Below are 22,240 nucleotides of genomic sequence, written 5' to 3' on the forward strand. Positions count from 1 at the left end.
TTGATGTTGACTCTTAGGGATGTACACATGGTAGGAAATGCGTGCAGAGCTCCAGAGGCAGTTTCTGAACATCCAAGCATCACGTCCTCTTCTCTCCTCTTCTAGAACTTATTTTTAAAAATACCTCGTGATTCTCCATTTCGACCATTTTTTATTACTTTAGCATATTCTCTAAGTCACACAGACAGTGTTGGCTATGTATTTAAAATAGATTTCCAGAACAGAAACACACCTGTCTGAAAAGTGACTTTTTAGAACAGGAGAGTAGCTGGGAATCCAAGTTTGCCTTTCTGGTCATAAGTTACAGTTGCCACTTCCAATACTCCAGGTACATTGAATTTTAGTTAACTTGCTTACTTTCCTGATTAAATATTTGCTCAACCAAGAAAATAAATATTTGATATTTACTAAGTAAATTGTTAGAAGGCTTTTTGTGCTAAAGGTCCCAAATTTAATGTAAGAGTTTGTGGCTACGTTAACAAGTAGAAAATGTACCTTTTCTTTTCTGATTGGGTAGTTTATTTGTTTTGTTTCTTTTATTTTTATTTTTTTTTTTAACAGCATATCATGTCTGAGCCAGAAGAAATCACTACCATGTCTGGACAGAAGTTACCACTGAAAATGTCTGTTGATTACATTTCTTTCTCTGCTCACACAGATTACCAGCAAACCAGTGAATTTATTCGTGCTTTGAAACCGCCTCATGTGGTTAGTCTATGAATTTGATTTATAACGTTAAAGGGGAAGGAAACAGACCCAAGAAACTGCACCTGGTTTTCAAATCAAACACTGCCTGTCATTAAGGTAGCCCTTTTTGCAGAAGGCTTCTGTGAGCACTTGGACCTGACCTCTGCAGCTCCCCTCTGAGTTGGGCAAGCTGTGCACTGTGTCTCCATTTACCCGAGGTCCCTCATCAGATCCCCCAGGCCCAACTCCAGTGCTCTTTCTCTCATTTTCTGCAGCCTCCCCAATAACTTAAGAGCATGGGCTTTGCTTGTGACTGCTTGTTTTGAATCCCAGCTCCACCCCTTACTTGCTGGGTAACCCTGGGCAAGTTACTTAACCTCTCTGTGCCCCAATTGTAAATAGGGGTGATAATGATACCTTGTAAGGTAATTGTGAGGAAGGGATGAGAGAACATAGATCTAAAGCATGTAATACGGTGCCTGGCATGGAGTAAATGCTTAATAATACGGAAAGAGAGAAAGACAAATCATATAATAGTAAAAAATTAAAGATCCAAATAGATATGAAATCACATAGCTCCTTACTGATGTGATCTGTTTATATTTTTTAAGTTTCATGTAATACGAAAATAACAATTCTATTTTAGTGGGGCTGGGGAGGGAATAAGAAAGGAAAGCTAAAAAAATATACATATTTTTAATCAACAGACACTTGGGGAACGTGTATGTGGAAACAGATGAAGTGCCCTTTCTAGACTTATTGAAAAGTAGTTTAGATGAAATAGCCTTTTGTTAGTTTTTTTTCCTAAAATTTTTTTCATTGTGGTAAAATATATATAACATAGAAGTTGCAATTTTAACCATTTTTAAGTGTGCAGTTCCGTGGCATGAATCACATTCATGGTGTTGTGCAACCAAGAGAAACTGTACCTATTAAGCAAAAATTCCCCATTTCCTCCTCCCCAGCCCTAGGCAACCTCCAGTTTGCTTTCTGTCTCTCTCAATATGCCTGGCCTAGGTATTGCATGAAGGTGAAATCCTACAGCACTTAACAGAATGTGCTCAAGGTCCATCCATATTGTAGCACGTATCAGAACTCCCTTCTTCTGTGTGGGGGACCAACATTCCGTTGTATGTATAGACCACACACATGCACGTGGTATATGCATGCTGCGGTGAACACTGGCCTCTAAGTATCTGTGTGAGTCCCTGTTCTCACTTCTTTTGAATATACACGAAGGAGTGGGCTCACCAGATCGTAGGGTCATTCTGTTAACTTTTGGAGGAGTCACTCAACTTCCCGAAGTGGCTGCACCATTCTGCATCCCCCCAGCAGGGCACAAGCGTTCGACTTCTCCATATCCTTGCCAACACTTGTTGTTTGCCTTTTTGTAATTACAGCCACTCCTAATAAGCGTGAAGCGGTATCTCATTGTGGTTTTGATTCTCACTTCCCTAATGACTGATGATGTTGAGCGTCCTTTCATGTGCTCCTCTGTTAATTTTTGAGTTCTTTCTAGCCTGGAAGTCCTCACAGGGATTTGCCAGTGGCCCTTACTCGATAAGCAGAGTCTTGGGTGGAGAAAAATCCCTCATCTACTTTTTAGCTTTGTGAATTTCGTCACAGCGCAGGCTCCTCACAGAGGTTCCCTAGTGGATGTGGTTCACGGGAACGCTCCCACATGTTAAAGCCGGGGAGGAAGCGTTGCAGTGCCCTTTCTCTCGGCGCTCACCACCTCATCCTCAGTCCCATTTCATTGCTCTCCAGGCTCTCTCTCTGCTGACAGGACTGAACTCGATGCTTACCTTCCTTCAATAACCAGGTCAGCAAAAGTATATCTACGTGATAGAATAACAATAGTGTTAGTGGTAACCATAGGTAACGGCTAGCATTTATTATTTACCATGTGCCAGGTACTGTACGCATGTTCTAAGTAATCTCTACACCGGACATGGGGCTCAGACTTACAACCCCGAGCTCAAGAGTCACGTGCTCTGCTGACTGAGCCAACCAGGCACTCTGTACTCTGGTTTACATGCATCAACTTGCTTACTCCTTACAACCAACAACTATTTGTAGATGAGAAAACTGAGATATTAAGTAACTTGCCCGAGTTTCCGTAGCTAGGAAGTACCTATGGAGCCAGGACTTGTGTTTGAGCAGCCAGGCCTCAAAGCCGGGCTCTTTACTCGGTCATATGCCTCTGCCTACGAGTGATGCCAAGTAGGCTTCTGTGAGCCCAGGCCAGAAATCATCTACCAGGAGTCTGTAGGTTAAGAATGATCTGTCTTGTAAAATACAGATTATAGAAGTGAGTGGGAAGAGACCAGTATCTAATACAGTTGTTGTAAATACCCCTCAAAGGCAATTTCATTTGGTTCTGAAATATTTTATTTGGTGTTACTATAATAAACGGAAGAAAATATCAAGTCTTTTTCTTTCCCCATAAAAATCTTCTTTTGAAGGTCTTGTATTAAGAAACCTAAAGAAAACTGTGGGTGTTCTCTGCATTAGTAAGAGTAGCAATGGTTTCGTCGAAGAATCCTATGTCTAAAGCTGGCAGAGGCTACAGAAGTCACGTGGTGCAGCCCTTTATAGTTGAACATAGAAGTCTAGAAAAAGTCCAGCTTCCGTAAAGTTGTGTATCTCACTAGTGGGAACATCTGAAGTAGAAGTGTCTTTACTCTCACTTAAAATAGTTCTACTTCAGGATTTTTAAAGCCAAACAGAATGAAAATAACTGTACAAGTTTGATTGATGGGAGGTCCTTCAAAGTTGTCACGTTTAATAACATCAAGTATTTGTCTGTTGCACATATTAAAGTCAGATAGGGGCCATCATTAAGCTGAACTGAGGATGTTTCCCTGTGCTCTCTTCAAATTCATTCACTTTTTTTAATTTAATTTTATTATGTTAATCACCGTACATTACATCATTAATTTTTGATGTAGTGTTCCATGATTCATTGTTTGCGTATAACACCAGTGCTGCATTCAATACGTGCCCTCTTTAATACCCATCACCAGGCTAACCCATCCCCTAACCCCCCCTCCCCTCTAGAACCCTCAGTTTGTTTCTCAGAGTCCATAGTCTCTCATGGTTCGTCTCCCACTCCGATTTCCCTCCCTTCATTTTTCCCTTCCTACTATCGTCTCTTTCTTTTTTTAAACATATAATGTATTATTTCTTTCATAGGTACACGTCTGTGATTCATCAGTCTTACACAATTCACAGCGCTCACCGTAGCACATACCCTACCCATTGTCTATCACCCAGCCACCCCATCCCTCCCACCCCCCACCACTCCAGCACCCTCAGTTTGTTTCCTGAGATTAAGAATTCCTCATATCAGTGAGGTCATAGGATACATGTCTTTCTCTGATTGACTTATTTCACTTAGCATAATACCCTCTAGTTCCATCCACGTCGTTGCAAATGGCAAGATTTCGGGTTTTTTGATGGCTGCATAATATTCCATTGTGTATATATATCCATTCCTCTGTTGATAGACATCTTGGCTCTTTCCATAGTTTGGCTATTCTTACAATTCATTCTATGTAGATTTTAGTCCATGGAGAACAGAACGAAATGGCCAGATTGAAAGCAGCCCTGATTCGAGAATATGAGGACAATGATGAAGTTCACATAGAGGTTCATAATCCTCGGAATACAGAAGCTGTGACCTTGAATTTCAGAGGAGAAAAGCTAGCCAAGGTAAAAGGTGGTGGTTTCTAATCTTATCCAGGTCTTTTCTAAAGGGAAATGTATACTTCTTAAAAATACAGACTTTTCATCAAAGCAAGATAATGTCCTTAATGATGATTTCTGTCTACTTAGTATTGTATAAAAATTTTATCCATATGCTTTTTCAGGTCTTCTTCTGGTCCTACTAATTCATTTCTTCATGTAGGAAGTTTTCAAGTACATTAGATCTTAATGCAGTTGAATTCGGTAGCTTTGTAATCCACATCTCCACTTCCTTTTCCTCCCTGTGTCTGAGAATAAACAAATACTCATTACTGTTTTATTACTACATCTAATACACTATTTCTGTCCACTGGCCCTCCTCCCAAAGAATCTAAAGATAGGCTCATATGTTTAAACATGTATGTGGTATGATAGAACTTATAAAAATTTGTCCATGTTTGATGCTGAAATACAGTATTTTCAGAATTTAAAATAGTTAAAAATCTTACCTGAGATTTTAGAAGGATGATGTAAGGGCATCTGCATTTGTACCTCCTGTTAAGGATTTTTTTTAAGATACTTCTAAGGGGAATTTTTAATGATTTATCTGAAGGTTTAAGTATCAGACATGTATTAATGAGCAACTTTACAGCAATTCTTTTAATATATAATGAGCCAGATATGAGAAGGCTAACTGATGAATATCCTTCCTTGCGGTTGAGTTTGAGAGGAAAAAAAGTTAGCAACTAAGTTAAGATGTGAGACTTTTGTTGCCAAAGGACAGATGGTTGTATTTATTTACTCCTGAATTAACTCCTATTCCCAAAACTTTCCAGTGGCCAGTTTAGTGGAAGCAACCTTGTACCTATAGAAAAATGTATTCAGTTAGGAATCTAAGAATTAAATTTCCCAAACTCTGCTGGTTGAGATTTGGGGAGGGGGAAGAATTTTATAGTCAGACAATTTAGGAGAAGCGGAGTTGAACAAAATTAAGCTGCTTTCTTTACAGCAGGACTTTTCAGAGTTTTTATTTTTGCTTTATTTTTTTAAAGATTTTATTTACTTATTTGACAGACAGAGAGAGCACACAAGCAGGGGGAGCAGCAGAGGGAGAGGGAGAAGCAGGGAGCCCAGTGCGGGGCTCAGTCCCAGGACCCTGGAATCATGACCTGAGCTGAAGGCAGACACTTAACTGACTGAGCCCCCCAGGCACCCCCAGAGTTTTTATTAGGCCGTTATACATTATACATTATAAACCTTCAAGAAATATAATCAGCATTTAAAAATTCGTTTAACTAGAGGGGCACCTGGGCAGTGCAGTCGGTTAAGCGTCCAACTTTTGATTTCATGTGCCTAATGGCCATCATTAGGATTGAGTATCTGAAAAATTGCATTTTCCAAAATTGGAAATTTCTCCTCCTTTTTTTTTGTTTTAAATAGGTCATGGGCTTTTTAGCAGACAAAAAACCAGAACAAGGCCAGCGGGTCTCGGGAATACTTGTTAAAAGAAACTTTAATTATCACATACTTTCTCCTTGTGACCTCTCCAGTAAGTATACTATTAATTATCAAATATAAATTGATTTTCACATTGAAAGAAGATCTATGAAATCTTCTCTTACTAATGGCCAAATTTTAAGTAACAGCCAAGTAATAGAAATTGATGGGTTAGTAATGCACATAACTTAACGGGGGGAGAAATCTTCCTTGAACTATTTAAATGTTTGAATTCTTTGTGGACTTTTTTCTTAACTGGGAACATAAGTTCACCTCTAAGGTTGACCACTCCTGCTGACCCTTGACAAGCCTGTTTTCCACCTTTCACAGTGGAGTCCTGGTACTTTTATTTTCTGAAGTACCTTGGACTCCCCACTCACGCATTTTGATCTTTATGACCTAGACTTTTACATCACTTGCTGGGCCTTTATGTTGTGTGTCTATATGGATGCTGGGCCACCATTACTTTTGTTTTTTTGTTTTGTTTTTAAAGATTTTATTTATTTATTTGAGAGAGCAAGAATGAGAGAGAGAGAGCACATGAGAGGGAGGAGGGTCAGAGGGAGAAGCAGACTCCCTGCTGAGCAGCAGGGAGCCCGATGCAGGACTCGATCCCGGGACTCCAGGATCATGACCTGAGCCGAAGGCAGTCGCTTAACCAGCTGAGCCACCCAGGCGCCCCCACCATTACTTTTGCCGTAAATTTGGTATCACATTAAATAAACTGTGCTCCGTTTTATGCATAATAAAGCAAGCACTCATGGAGTATGAGTGCTTTATGAAAGGATAAGAAATGGCAGTGTTTAGGTGTTCCATCTGTGAGCTGGGCTGGCGGTCAGCTTTAGTGCACCACGCAGGTGCAGTATAACTTGTCCCCCTCTCCAGCGGTGGGTGCAGTCTTACTCTGGGCCAGGCACCGTGCCGGGTGCTGGAGCACTAAAGATGGGCTACAGAGCATAGCCCCGGCCCCTGGAGGCTGCCTCATGAGAGAAGTGTTCTTGTCCAGAGCTAGTCGCCGTGCTGCGTGATGTAGAGAAGTGCCTAAGTTTGTGAGGAGAGAACAAACAGGTCTAGCAGAGTCGGGAAAGGTTTTGAGCACTTGTGCCGCGTGGTGAAGGGTTGTCGGAAGTGGCCAAGCCCGGAAGACAGCAGAGGACAGCTGGGTACTGGCTTGGAGACCTGCAGGGACCCGATGTTTTCAGGGCGGTGAGGCTGCTGTCTTATAGCTGAAGCATAAGCTAACTAGTCGGGGAGCAGGGGTGGGCGTAGGGAGTTAAAGGGGGAAATGCAGGGTGGGGAGAGATTAAGGAGTACCTTGTACGCTTTCTGAAAAACATGTTCTTGTTTACCTTGCTTTAACTTCCCTCTCCCCCTGTATGTGCCGATTGTAGATTGCAGATTGTATTTTGTGTGACTGGTATTGTTACTTGAAGTGTATGTATTCTGTTTCCTCTTCAGATTATACTGACCTGGCCATGAGCACTGTGAAACAGACGCAAGCCATTCCCTATACCGGTCCTTTTAATTTGCTCTATTACCAACTACAGAAATTGACAGGTGTGTGTATTTATTAAAATGCACCTAATTGTTTTCTGCTTTTGAGTAAGATAAGTATATATCTGGGAAAGGATGTTACTTGATTTGGGAAATTGTCTCAGAATTTGCACAAATTTTATTTGTACTTCGCTTGGACATGTTCTCAACTTCGGGGAATTTTTGAAAGTGTACTCATAAATTTTTTAAATTGTGTTATACTTATCCTTGATCCACTGAAAATTCTAAAAATATCAGTAATCTTTGCTCCTCGTGTTTAAAATCCACTTTAGTGTATGCTATTGCTAAATTTCATCTATTTTTTTTCTTATTCAGAAAATAAGTTTTCTGGTTCCATCAGGACCAGTCTATATAGCAGGTTTTACAAGAACACATGACCACTGGCCAAAGGCCAGTAAAACAGCAAACCTATTCTGTTTTCATATTAGACCATTCGGAGCTAGAGATTTTGGGGCATGAACATAATGAGGGGCACTGACTAAGTTAAAAGGTGTGGATTCCCTCTAATAAGCAGGAACACTGGAATAATAAATTATACTTTATATTAATATGCTCTTCATAATTCAAATAGCAAAATACAACCATAAAATAAACCAGTAGAAAGAAAATCTTCTTTTCTTTTACTTCAGATCCTCATATTAGAATTATAGGTCATAATACAGAAAGCTAATAAAATTAACCCTTAATTAAGAGGTTCCTGGGAGGACCAGAAAAGTCTCTTAAACAACAGAATATTCCTGTAGAATGATGAAGTCTATGAAGACAGAAGGCAGAAGTGACTAGTTGGAAGTAGTTGACTAGTCTCATGTTAAATTTTAAGACACTAGTGGCTAAATCTCTTAAATAGACACAGATGTTTGACAATCACCAAAGTTCGTGACTGAAAAAATGTTGAGGGTCCAAGGTAAATCCTGGCTCGTTATATGAGTTTTTTAAATACATGTTGAGATCTTTCAGTTGCTACAAGCAGTTCACATAAAACTTACTTAGTTATTTGAAATCTAAGTACACAAATGGGTAATTTTTTCATTGTGTATCAGATTTATTTCAGCTGTCTCTATAAACAAAGGAATAATGCCTCTGGAAGATTATTAGAAAATTATATACATCTTGATACTCTTTTTTTCAGGTGATGTGGAAGAATTAGAAATTCAAGAAAAACCTGCTCTGAAAGTATTCAAAAATATCACTGTCATACAGGAGCCAGGAATGGTGGTATTAGAAGTAAGATATGATCATTTACCTTAACAAGGAGGGGAAAAAATTTTAAGACTTCACATATAATTGTAGAGAAAATTTGTTTCTTCTCCATCAGGAAAAATGTGTGTGTGTGTGTGTGCGCGCGCTTATTTTTCTTGCCCAAATCAGCTTTAAATATGACATAGCTGGGCATTTTCTACATAGTTCCAATAACATAGAAACTAATATTAAGGGCAACTGGGTGGCTCAGTCCGTTGAGCATCCAACTCAATGGTCTCAGCTCAGGTTTTGATCTCAGGATCATGAGTTCAAGCCTCGCGTTGGGCTCCATGCCCGGTGTGGAGCCTAGTTAAAAAGAAAAGAAAAGAAATGAGGGGCGCCTGGGTGGCTCAGTCGTTAAGCGTCTGCCTTCGGCTCAGGTCATGATCCCAGGGTCCTGGGATAGGGCCCCACATCGGGCTCCCTGCTCGGCGGGAAGCCTGCTTCTCCCTCTCTCACTCCCCTTGCTTGTGTTCCCTCTCTCGCTGTGTTTCTCTCTGTCAAATAAATAAATAAAATCTTAAAAAAAAAAAAAAGAAATGGAACTAATGTTAAATTAAGGCTTAATATCTAGTATGTGTAGTGAATATAGGTCTCATATGAGAAGTCCCAACTAATTTTGTGATAGCACTGGATGTCTTCACTTATATCAAAATATCTAACATTTTCAAGATAAAAATCAAATTCTGTTACATTGAAACAAATAGACTTGTCACACAGCACTCTTAAGAGTGGAATTTTGAAAATTCAAATAAGCAATATTAATTTGACCCAAATACACAAAGGCTAGAAACCATTGTGTGTGGTTCCTACTATTAGAATTTTAAATTCCTACTGGTAGAATTTGGAACCCAGACACCAAATTAATTTGATGGTTGATTTTGATAACTTGGCATCTGTTAAGCTTAAAGAAGGACTTTCAAAGTGAATCCTGGAACCAAATGATCCAGGGAGGTACCTCATCTCGTTCTTTGCCTCAAGGTAGAATCCTATGTAAGTTCTCCATCTAGATGGTCTGCTGTTCTGATCTTACGGATTTTTATTTATTTTTTTAAGATTTTGGCCATTTCTTTTAGAGAGAGGGAGAGAGAAAGTACACGTGCACAAGCTTTGAGAGGGGTGGAGGGAAAGAATCTTAAAGCAGCCTCCCTGCTGAGCACAGAGCCCACGCACAGGGCTCCACCTCACGACCCCAAGACCACGACCTGAACTGAAATCAAGAGGACGCTCAACCGACGAGCCCCTCACGCGCCCCTCACGCGCCCCTCACACATTAGGGAAGGCACTTGTTCCTGAAATAATTCACCTGGTCCCACATTCATCTGGCAGAGGAGGAAAACCGTCTTGGAGCCCTGGGCATGTGCAGGGGCAAAGGGTCCTAGGCTTCGTGTGGGAAACAAAAGGAAGTGTTTAAAAATACTGCCTTCTTCCCATGTTGTGTGCTGATGAAACCCAGTGCTCAGGGATCTGCATTTGATCCCAGTACCTGAGTTACTGCTGTGTTACCTCATGCAAGTGACCTCTGTAAAATGAAGGTGTTCTGAGGATCAAGTGTGGGGATGCCCATAAAGCCCTTGCCACAGAGGAAGCACTCAGTATATCTTAGAGAAGTCCAGCATTATTAATTTCAGGTTAGTTTCAGTCAGTGAAAATGCACGACACAAAGTCCCATTTGTCCCGTGCATTAGCAGGTAGCACTCACAGCTTTTGTGGTCGGCCCTATTCACACCTTTCTAATTCTGCCTTTTGCTTCACAGTGGCTGGCAAACCCTTCCAATGATATGTATGCAGATACAGTAACAACCGTGATCCTGGAAGTCCAGTCCAACCCGAAAATAAGGAAAGGTACAGAATGATTGCATTTTTATCAATTCTTTCACTTCTCCCATGGTCTGTGAACTAAAAAGCAGAAGACAGAATTCTAGAATCTGAAATCTGCTTGTTCCACTCCTGTAACCTTCAAGATAAATATGTGCATAACACTGCATGTTACTCATATTTTACTTTTTGTCCTGGGTCTTTATTTGTGCTGTTGCCGAAAATCTGGTTGCCCTGAACACTAAGATAAAATTCCTTAGTCAAGTCCTCTCAAAAACAATTTAATCAGAAATTCCAAAATATTGCTGAATCGAGCCAACAGTCTAATAAGAAAATCGGTGGCCCTATTGGTGCTCAGTAAAACCTGTAGAACAGAATGGAATCCCTCCTTAGGGCAATTTTGCAGTCACTTTGGGTTTTCTTTTCTAAGTAGCCATTTTCAGTCAAAGAAGACACTAGTGAAGGCATCTGTGTTATTTCTTTACAGTTGTATCTATTTTATACATAACTCAGTGTAACGCTTCATTGGAATGGAAGGTAGCCCATGAAGAATTTGGGGAAGCCTCCCAACCTTTATCCTTCTCATGCTACCAGGTTGTGCTCTGAGAAAATGATTCTCTTCCTTGAAATTACAAAAAATAAACAAGTAGGTAGTCTTTGATTGCAGGAGGAAAAACGTTTTGCTGGATACTTCATAATCCATTGTCTTGTACCTGACCGCATCTGTATAATGAAACGAATAAATACTTAGACGAGTCTAACTTACTCATCTGAGGTACTGGTAAGCATTTGAATTTGTTTTGAGGAATAGTAAAAAATGGTAAAAATGTTCATCTGGATGCCGCTGATGACTTGTGTTTGTTGAATTAGCTGGTGGGGAGTGGACACCGCTGTGTGCGGGTAGCATAGTGGAGGGCACTGTCCACGTCCAGGAGCCACAGACGCCTGGCAGAGCCTGGGTTCTCCCGGGATGCTCACTTAGTGTCACAGTCTGCCCCCGGGCATAGAAGTACACGCGTGACAGAACAGCTCGAAAGGCGGTTGTCAGATTTTTCTTATTTTCCTATTTTACATTTTTCTTAGGTGATAAAAATACAAAGGACAAAGCACAAGGTGGAGGTGTGTGGGAAGGAGGACCTTCCTTGTGCTGACGTCACCACTGATGATTGGTGGCGCGGTGAGGGGCAGTGACACGAAGGGCAGAGAACAAGAAGGAAGGGCTCAAACCCAGAGCCTTGAGTGGGCACACCCTTCAGGATCGATGCCCACTTCCTTGAGAACACAGCAGGCCTTCCCTTTGTATCTTAGGTTCGTTCGGTTCAGATCAGACACTCGGAATTGAATTGCTTTAACCTCCCGGACTCCTTTCTGTTCACTGCATTTTGATAACCCTTTGTATAAAATGAAGTCTGTCTTGTGATATATAATCACCTGATGTCAGTATTTTTGTCAGGTATTTGTGTACTTTTCTGAAGTATGAGACACCTATGCAAAAATGGTGTGCTTCTAGGCTGGTTAGGATGCTGGGGAGTCTTCAGGGCTGTGTCACGTCTCAGCCACCCTGAGCCCGTTTCCACGCTGTGTGGTGGGGCAGGGGCCCCAGGGCGTGTTGGGCCTGAGCCTGTCAACTTTGGTGTCCAGATGCCAGCTGCACCCGTGACAAAGCTGCCGCTTAGTGACTGTGCTAGAAAACGAAGACAGATAATCACCAAATATGCCTTATCCGTGTCAAACAGGAAGCAGCACGTGAGCGACCATAGATGGGTCTGACTTTATATTGCGCATTTCTCTTAGTACTCTGGTCCAAAGTGAAAGTGTGCCTTTACTCTGATCTGTACTAGTCAACAGTGGCTATTATATTATTAGTGATCCATTTTTAGTAATAATAACAAAAATGTAAACATTGTTTCTTAAGGTTAGCATCTGGGCACTCCCCAGGGATTCATTGCAGACAAGCTAGAAGAGGGTTTTTTCTATGAGTTAACTGTGCTGAATTAGCTGGCGGCCCTGGATTCCCTAGTGCGTCCCTGCTTTGTGCTGTATTCAGAAAAGGAGATTCTGTTCTTCTGGAGCAATGAGGTGCTTGCAAAGCTAACATTCATTTGACAAGTATTTATCGAGAACCTTCTGTTGGGCAGCTATTATTCTAGGTGCTCAGGGCACAGCAGTGAACACAGCAAATGGTTACCCTCTGGGAGCTGGTGGTCTAGTGAGCGCCGGGGCAGCTGCATAGCGTTTGGAGCAGGGGCAGAAGTGTAGGGCTTTATGGACCATTTTAAGGACTTTGGACTTGTAGTCTGAGTGAAGCGTGTTAATGTAAGGTTTTTAAAAGGGTTGCGCTGGTGCTCATTGAGAGACTGGGAGGGCAAGTAAAGAGAGCAGGTGTTTCAGTTGAGAGCTGTGGCCATGCAGGTGGGGGTGTGGCAGAAAGTGCTTGGGTTCTGGAGATAGGCTGAAGGTCAAGCCCGTAGTCTTTCCTGCTGGATTAGATACAGAGGGTGAGAGAAGGCAGACGGGACGAATTTTAAAGAGAGAAGACAGTGCCCCAAGGAGTGTATGTGCTACAGTAGCCTGGAAAGCTGCCACCCATGGGGCAAGGTGACAGCGTTTTTAATAAGCAGGACTTGCTCCTTCAGAAGATGAAAAATATCACGAGAACTGACACACTCCCTCTTTTCTTTGGCTGCACGTGGGGAAGTAGAGGACATTCATCCTGTACATTTATCGTACTAACGAACTGACTTTCTCCTAGCCAAACTTGGTATTTGAACTTCTTAGAGCAGAGTCAACAACCAGGGCCCACAAGCCAAGTTCAGCCCTCCACCTGTTTTTGTGAAGTTCTTTTGGAACACGGCGATGCCCATTTGTCTACATACCATCTGCTACTGCTCCCCGAGCGACCATTAGCAGTCGGCTAGTTACAGCAGAGACCACGTGGCTCACCAAGCCTCAAATACGATCAGGCCATTTACAGAAGTTTGCCAGGTCTATTCTAGAGGCACCTTCTGTGAACAGGCTGATTCTTCTTAGCTGGCATTCCGCTCCGTTTCCATTTCTCAGCCTGCTGAGACTTGGGTACAGATTCTGGAAATACAACTTGTGTTTTTATCTGTGTGTGTGTGTGTTTAGCCCCACCTTCAATTTCTGTATCCCCCTGCTCTCATCAAGGACACACAGCCAAGCTTAAGCATTTTCAAAATATATTCTTTTATGTTCTTCTATTCCATTACGTCCTTCCATTTGGCACTGCACCTGTTTTCAGCACATCTGTGTCCTGACACGCACACCTACTAGGGGCAGGTGTACATATAGATAACTGTGATTTCACATTGTACACATATAATCTTAGGTATCTGAGGAGTTTGTCATAAATATTAGTGATAAATAGGCAAATATGCATACATGTGCACTCAGTCTGGAAAGTTTCTTTTAATAGTTTCATAGCTTAGTTATTTTTTAATGTATTTTATGGGATTTTACATGTCAGTTAAATGCTTGTTTAATACTTAATAGAATTAATGATTATAATTAAAGTATAAAGTTTTATTATATAGCTTTCTTGGCTGGCATCTGGTTCATTGTATATTCAGTTAAAACTCAAAACTATTTATTTCATCATAAGGAAAAAACCTTTTGCGACTGTTGTGATGGATGGTTAACTGCACTTCTTGCGATTATTTCGCTATGTATACAAATACCAGTGAGACCTGCATTTTTAAAAAAAAAGGAAAAAGCCTCATGAATTAAAAGCAATCAGAATAACTGTAGTCTGACTTATAGAATAATTTAGGAGAAATGGCAGCCTGGCTCTTTTCCACAGAGTAGGTTCATTTCACTACGATCAACTCGAAAACACTTACATCACTCCACAAAGAAACGTCATATTCTTTAGCAATCAGCCCCCAATCAAGATAGCCACTAATCTGCTTGCTTTTTTTTTCTCCTACTTTCTCTCTCTATGGATTTAGCTCTTCTGGACACTTCATAAAAATGGAATCATAATACACGGTTTTTTGTGACTGGCTTCTTTCACTTAGCATAGTGCTTTCAAGTTTCATCCATGTTGCAGCATGAATCAGGACTTCATTCCTTTTCATGGCGAAATAATCTTCCATTGTATACCACATTTTGTCTCTCCGTTCATTAGTTGATAGACATTTGGGTTGTTTCTACCATTTGGCCGTCATGGATAATGTTGCTCTCAGCATCGATGTACAAGTTTTGTGTAGACATGTGTTTTCACTTCTCTTGGGTCTGTACCTGGGAGTAGAGTTGCTGGGTCATATGCTAACTGAATGTTTCACTTTTCAAGGAACTGCCAGACAGTTCTGCATGGTTCTGCTGCTGTTGATGGGCTGGGGGGCACTTAACTGATGTCCCAGGGCACACTTGAAACACCAGATGATCTTCCTGAACTGTCAGATTACCGTGTTTTGGGGAGGGAAAGCTAAGTGATCTAACTGGCACATGGTTTTAAATATTAATTCTATTAAAATCAGTATAAGTACATTATATATAGTAGAATGCAAAAGTTATATAATGTTTTAGGTAAAATGAAAGCTCCAGAGATCTCTGAGCCAGGATGTGCCCCAGGAGTCCTAGAGTTACAAGGTCACTTCCGCGCATACATGAAATGTGGAAAAGTTTGAGGAACATTACAAATAAAATGTAAAGTAATCTTAAATGTCATTTTGTGATTCTGCATTTAACAAGAACAAAAGATAAAGGGATGAAAATAGCAGTTTGCCTCAGCAGGTAGATGGTTTGTTTGTCGCTTGAAGGATTCCATAATTGATCCCCTTAAATCTTACCAGTAACTGTGTTCTGATATTGACTCGGGAACTATTCTAAATAAGAATTTGGAAATTGATCTCTGTTGCTTTTTTTTTCCCCAGGTGCAGTACAAAAGGTTTCTAAAAAATTAGAAATGCACGTTTATAGCAAGAGGCTGGAGATCATGCTCCAGTAAGTATTGTCCCCATTATTGCCCCATAAGGGGTGGTGAGGCCGAGGGCAGGGAGGGGGAGGCCGGGATTTAGTTCTGGCTCACTGATGGCTGTGAAGCTCAGACAGGTCTCTTAAGTGCTCTGGATGTCTGATGTCTGTGTTTGTTTCCGTAAAGGGGTGTGAACCTCATCCTTCCAGCTAACACTCTAGCTAGTTCCAAATACCTGTGACCTTGGTTAAGCCATTTCTGGCATGGTCGACTAAGATTCGTACATCTTTACTAAGGTCAAGTACTAAACTCTTCACCTGGTGTTAATGTGCCTTTAAGAATTACTGTGTATGTTCTCCTTAAATGTGAGTTCTGCGTTAAGAATGGTTTTCTTCTGGACTCTTCTCAGATAGTAAGTCTGTAAACTAAGAAGTACCTTTAAACTCAGTATTTTTCTAAACACCAGATATTAGGTCTTTCCCTTTTTCTCAAATACTCTTTAAGACTGATTTGGGGGTGCTCCTGGCTAGCTCAGTCATTGGATCATGTGACTCTTGATCGTGAGGTCATGAGTTTAAGCCTCACAGTGGGTGTGGAGCCTACTTAAAATAAACATTTTTTTAAATACTGATTTGGGGATTTTTTTCCAGATAAAATAATCACTTGCATCATAGCGGATAACCACCATTTAAGCTATGTATTATGCCAAGAAAAGGAAAATTAAAAGATTTGAATTTAGTTTTATAATTTCACATCTAGCACAGTGCCTTGAACATAGTATCTCTCAAATTCTTGTTGAGTGACTGCTTCTACTTTTTTCTCCCACTTTTATTAACTGCCTCTGTATTTAAATTGAAAGTTCATTGACTAGACGTCTTAACAAAAGAAGGTCCTCTGCATATTGGAGGTTTTATGTTAACATATCTGTTCCTTCCTTCCCCCAAATTCCTCACTGATAATCTTTTAAGGCAGCCAATTAATAGCTTTTAAAAACGGATAGGCTTTCAGAGGTGACCTTGCTAGAAGAAGCTACCAACGTCTTCAGAAAAATGTTCTTGATGTTGCCATTTTGATATTAAAAAGCATCCCTGTCATACAGACTGGAAAGCAGCTCACAGGCAGGAACAGGGACAGGCAGTGCCATTCAAAAGGCAGCAGCTTCTGTGTTTGTGTCCCCACCCCCGCGCTCAGAGCAGTCACCCCCCCCCCCCCCCCCCCCCCCCCCCCGTCCTCGACTCCGTCTGCAAAGGGCTGTACCCTGCAGTTTCGGAAGCCCGACCTGCCAGCCTGAGTGTCCTAATCATTCGAGAACCTGGACGCCCGGGACAGTTGGTGAGACTGTGCAACTTAACACACAGCCACCCGCGCTTTTATCTTTGTCGTCGAGGGGTTAGACGCCCGTGCCCCGCAGCCCCTCCCAGGAGTCCAGGTAAAAGGCGCTTCCGCAGAAGGCAGGTGTCCTGGGCCTGCGGTGCCTGCGGGGCACAGTGACTGGAACAGTTGTGCCGTCGGGCAGCGCTGGTGCTGGGAAGCTTCGCGGAGAGCACACCGGTGTTGCCGTGGACGGGCTAAGCCTCCCCAGGCAGCGCAGTCGGTGGCGCCGGAGGGAAGCTCGCTGGGCTGCGGGCCATCCTGACAGCCTGCCGCCCTCCCGCCTTCTCCGCGGGCTGGCGTGGCCGGCCGCCGCCCCGTCCCTCTTCTCGCGCCTCCACACGCCCGTGAACTGTGAGGAACAGGAACAAAGAGCCGGAGCTTACATTCGCCTCATGAACGTGACATACTGGAGTGTTTAAACTTCCAATCGATCATAATCTCAAAACTCCAGTTGTTTAAATCCTTAGGATGTATAGTAGGAGTTTATTGGTTTCTGTAAACAAACCAATAATTGATTACATGAACATGAAATATTTCTTCCCTACCTTTTGAATATATTTCTGTAGTTAAAATACAGCATTTTTCCTTAGTAACAAGGGTACCCAGCCAAGTTTATTCAAACGTATTTATTACGATTAACTTCCTAAGAGAGCAGGCGGCTGGCCGGCCCTCCCCTCGGCCCGCGGGCTCCGTGTGGGCAGTGCCGGCCCGTCTGGCGTGTCAGACCGCGGGCTGCCCTTCCCGGCCTGGGTCCAGCCTGCTGCTTGGACGGCGGTGGCAGGCGCCTGGGTAACTGATGCGGACAAGAGGTGGAAATTAATGATTAAACCCTAGCTCCTTGGCGACAGACGCAGTGTCTCAGTGACTTCCGTCCCTAAGAAGTTGGCACATAGCAGATGCTCAGTGAAGAGTTTAACTCAAAGGAGGTGTTTGAAATTGATTCAGAGGAGCAGACAGCAGCTTGAGTCTGTTCAGTGGAGATGCCTGCATTTCAGTCCAGCCCCACTGCCTTCCAGCCGTGGGGGCTGCAGGCAAATCCCTTCCCTGGGTCTTGTTTTCCTCCTGTGCAAAAGAGCTTCTTACTAAAATATAAGTTAAAATCGTGTATAAAATGCATAGCACAGTACCAGCTGAAGAAAACATGCCTTTTTTTTTCTTTTTTTTTTTTTGTTAAGTAAGCTCTTGGCCCGACGTGGGGCTCGAACTCACGACCCTGAGATCAAGAGTCACATGCTCTACCAAGTGAGCCACCCAGGTGCCCCTGAAGAAAGCCGTCTTACTAATGATTGCTGTGTACTTTAACCATTTTATAAAATTAGTAAAACATGTGAACTTAAGTACATCTCAGGAATAGATAGAAGTATTCTACTTCAGAACTAGGGTTATCTTCAATATTATTTTTCCCCGGTATATAAAAATGTACTTGACTTACTTGTTAATGCATCTTGTGCTCATAATTGCATCTTTGTTTATCTTAAGGGACATATTTGGAGAAGACTGTGTAAGTGTAAAAGATGGTTCTATTCTAAGTGTCACAGTGGACGGGAAAAACTGCTAATATAAACCTTGGAGACACGGGTATGTAGCTGCTCCTTCCCACATTTCAGGACATTTGGGAGAGAAAGTCAAAACAAAAGTTATCTCCGGTCTCACACCCGACAGCTCACTTCCACATTTTGGCATTTCCTTCCAGTTTTTTTCCTACATTTGCTTTTTACAGGTTTTATGTTATTACATATAAAGTTACACATTCCTGGTTTTCCTTTTTTTTTTTAAGCTTATTTATTTTTTTAGTAATCTCTACACCTAGCATGGGCGCAGACTTCACAACCCCCAGATCAAGAGCCGTGTGCCCTTCTGACCGAGCCAGCCGGGGCCCCGTTCTCTCGCTTCTTCCCCCACCCGGTCCTAAGTGTTCTTTCGAAGATTTTATGTATTTATTCGACAGAGAGAGACCCAGCGAGAGAGGGGGACGCGAGCAGGGGGAGGGGCAGAGGGAGGAGCAGGCCTCCCGCCGAGCAGGGAGCCCGATGCGGGGCTCGATCCCGGGACCCCGGGACCATGGTCCCGAGCGAAGGCCGACGCCCAACGACCCAGCCCCCAGGCGCCCCTGTCCTAAGTGTTCTTGCGCTTCGCTGCACAGCACTCGGGTCTCGTGTGGATTATTCCCCATCATTTACTTTCCAGCGAGAGGACTGAGTCCATTTCTCTTGTTTGGCATCCAGTTGATTCCAGATTTTTTCAGAGAAACTGTTCTCTGGTTTTACCAGCAAGATCCAAGTGGCTTTTCCAAAAAAATGGGATTCAAGATCGTGGGGCCTGCTCTGGTCTAACACTACACATCTGCATAATTATTTCATAAGCATAAGTGAATAAGTATATCTTACAGTCTTGTTTTTGAAGATTAGAACAGTTCTGCTAAAGAAACAACATAGGTTTTAAATTTATGTTCTTTGACTATATAGATGCTTTGAGGAGACACTAGTTTATTTTACCCCACTAGGAAAATAAGCGAAGGGATGCCTGGGTGGCTCAGTCGGTTAAGCCACTGCCTTCGGCTCAGGTCATGATCCTGGAGTCCCGGGATCGAGTCCCGCATTGGGCTCCCTGCTCGGCGGGGAGTCTGCTGCTCCCTCTGACCCTCCCCCCCTCTCATGTACTCTCTCTCTCTCTCTCTCTCTTCATTCTCATTCTCTCAAATTAATAAATAAATCTTTAAAAAAAAAAAAGCAAAACAAGCTAAGAATATAACCAAGTGGTTCACTAGAGAAGAAGTCTGGACAGCCAGCAAGCACATGAAGCAAACGTTCAGCTCCGATCCACTAGTAATTAGAGGAAATACAGATTGAAAGTACAAAACCTCACTGTTTGCCTAACACTTGGGCACAGACGGACAAGAGTGCTGGACCCGGCACCGGGGAAAACCAGGCCACAGTTTATCATCAGGGTCAGTTTGGGGCCGGGAAGGGGTCATAAATGAGCTGGCACGTTCTTCCCGCAGCGGAGTTGGTGAAATGCCTAGAAAGGCTCAGAAAATTAAATACCTTTGAACACAATTCCACTCACTGGATTTAATCAAAGAAAATAATTGGACAAGTTAATGATAAAATAATTCGAGCAGATACAAGGATTTCCCTTCTAGCATTGATTGTAACAGCAGAACTGCGAGAGACCAAAATATGCGCGAGTAGGAAACTAAAGAAAATCAAAGTAGGTTGTGTGCATGATGTACACCTGGACACGGACGTCTGTGCAGGCAGGTGGCGATGGGGATCACTAATGGCACAGCTGCCCCCCCCGCATGAGTGAGGGCCAAGAAAAGTTAACAAGATCGCAAGTATGACAAAATTACCCCATTTTGGTTTTAAAGAAATACATATGTGTAGCTCAAAGTCTGGAAGGTTATATACTGAAATGTTCACAGGAGTTATCATTAGGTTATAGAATTAAGGGTGTTACTTTTCTCTTTCCTTACTAAGTTGTAATATGGGCAATATTTATCATATAAAATTTTAAAACCGCATATAGTGTTTTGTAGCTGAGAAATTACTAGAAGATTATTAGTCTAAATCAGATTTAATACAAATTTTGAACTTGCTAAGTAATTGGTATTACAAAGACTGAGTTCCTGGTAGTGTCACTTACTGGGTTAGAATATGGGCTTGGAAGTAAATCTAGTTCACTAGATTTTCCATTTATTCCTTTTTCCAAAATTAACCTCTAATTAGACCCAGTGATTGTGCGGTCGGGCTCCGCGGGTCAGGCCCACGCCTGCGGGCCTGAGGGCCACAGCTCAGGACCCCAGACGCCAGGCTTCGGTGACCCCCGCCCCCCCCGGAAATGGGGATCAGTCTGTCTTCCCTACGACACTTGTAGACGCTTAGGGTGAAAGGCCTGTTTGTGCTTTCACTTTCAGACTGTAGAATGCGAAGAAGGGAGCGAGGAAGACGAATCCCTGCGGGAAATGGTGGAGCTGGCCGCACAGAGGCTGTATGAGGCCCTCACCCCCGTTCACTGGCAACCGGCCGCCTCCGGATGCGTTAAATCTTCTTCGGAACGCTTGACTCCACTTCTGTGACTTAAAATAAAATACCTTAGTTTCTCGGGAGTAGCCTAGTGACTTGTGACGTCAGATGGCGCCTTGATTCCAACAGCTTGGGTGCTGCTAAATTACCAGCTGATCTGTCCATTATTCCAAAACTACTGAACAAAACTGCCTAAGCTGCCAATGAAACCTTTCAGATCTGCTCATAGCAACTGAATCAGTGTCTTCGTGGCCTTTTTAAGGAAAGAAAATACATGATGGTTTGTATTTTCATGTCCATATTCTGAAGGGAATTAATAGAGATTATCACCTCAAGTGCCTTTTCTGTTCCCTCCTGATACTCTTGGCAAATTCCTTTATTGTACATTTGTAAAATTACGACTTTCGGGATTCAGTGATATTTTCTTTCAATTCCGAGATACTCAATTCACATTCAATTCAGAGATATTCAGACTATAATACTTATGCCTCAAGTTCCAGGGGATTCAGGTGTGAGTTGTTGAATTGCTCTGTGTGTAAATCAATCATTAGGCCAGTTTCCTGAACCGCGTGTAATTCAGACTTGCAAATAACTGCCAGAGGAGTGTAGGGGTGCAGCGTGCCGAGGGAGATGAGCTGGGGTGTTCCTTGGGGTCCGCTTCCACGCACGGGGGGCGAGCACGAGCAGAAACTCGCTCTCACCTTCATGCCCAACTCGAGAGTCGCTGACACTCACCGTCGAGCTAAAGGCGTCCGCCAACCACGGCCCCTAAACTCCACCGACCCTTAGTCCTCTCCTTGCCTCACCTCTTGGTGACGCACAGCCACTGAGCGCTCCTTCCCTGTGTTGTGACAAGCTTGAGTGCACAAATCTGAGGTTTTACTTGCAATATTTCTGTAAGACACCCTACCCCACTTTTGTCTCTGGCCCAAACCAAAGGTCTAAGGGTCACCTTTGGTGTCATGTAAGATTTTATGATAGATTTTTTTTTTAAAGATTTATTTTATTTTAGAGCAGGAGGGGCAGAGGGAGAGAATCCCAAGCAGACTCCTGCCAAGCACGGAGCCCAACGCGGGGCTCGATCTCACGACCTGAGCTGAAATCAAGAGTCGGGCACTCAACCAACAGAGCCACCCAGGCACCCCTGTTTTGAGAGATTTTATAAACATTTTTAAGTCACAAAAAATACATACCTGTAATACCTTAATAAGACAATATATATAGTAAAAACGGACTGTGCCTTTTCCCCTAGTCCCTCTCCCTTAGGTAACCAATTGGAGTTAAGGATTCCAAATTGCTCCTGAGTCGGCCCTTGTCTTCTCTCCACGGTGGCTCTGAGCCCCAGTCACCCTGTCCCCTCTGGTTCCTGCCACAGCTTCCCTGCTCCTCCCTGAAATACACAGACCCGCTCTCGGGCCCTCCC

The 22,240-nt window shown here is 42.7% G+C and overlaps 1 protein-coding gene across 1 annotated transcript in view; it reads left to right on the plus strand.

Annotated features, from left to right (window-relative positions):
* The window catches only part of CPSF3 (cleavage and polyadenylation specific factor 3), a 43,676-nt gene extending 22,776 nt beyond the window's left edge, over positions 1-20,900 (plus strand). The window contains exons 10-17 of the mRNA XM_088026309.1: positions 562-708; positions 4,249-4,401; positions 5,815-5,923; positions 7,330-7,428; positions 8,555-8,649; positions 10,422-10,509; positions 15,378-15,447; positions 18,272-20,900. Of these exons, the coding sequence (XP_087882435.1) occupies positions 562-708; positions 4,249-4,401; positions 5,815-5,923; positions 7,330-7,428; positions 8,555-8,649; positions 10,422-10,509; positions 15,378-15,447; positions 18,272-18,350 (840 nt within the window). The 3' untranslated portion in view covers positions 18,351-20,900. The remainder of the gene's footprint in view (positions 1-561; positions 709-4,248; positions 4,402-5,814; positions 5,924-7,329; positions 7,429-8,554; positions 8,650-10,421; positions 10,510-15,377; positions 15,448-18,271) is intronic.
* Positions 20,901-22,240: the final 1,340 nt, after the last annotated feature.

The sequence above is a fragment of the Eumetopias jubatus genome, unplaced genomic scaffold, assembly GCF_037043125.1.
Source record: "Eumetopias jubatus isolate StellerSeaLion01/CBP00866 unplaced genomic scaffold, mEumJub1_p1.0 scaffold_9, whole genome shotgun sequence".
Taxonomy (NCBI): Eukaryota; Metazoa; Chordata; class Mammalia; order Carnivora; family Otariidae; genus Eumetopias; species Eumetopias jubatus.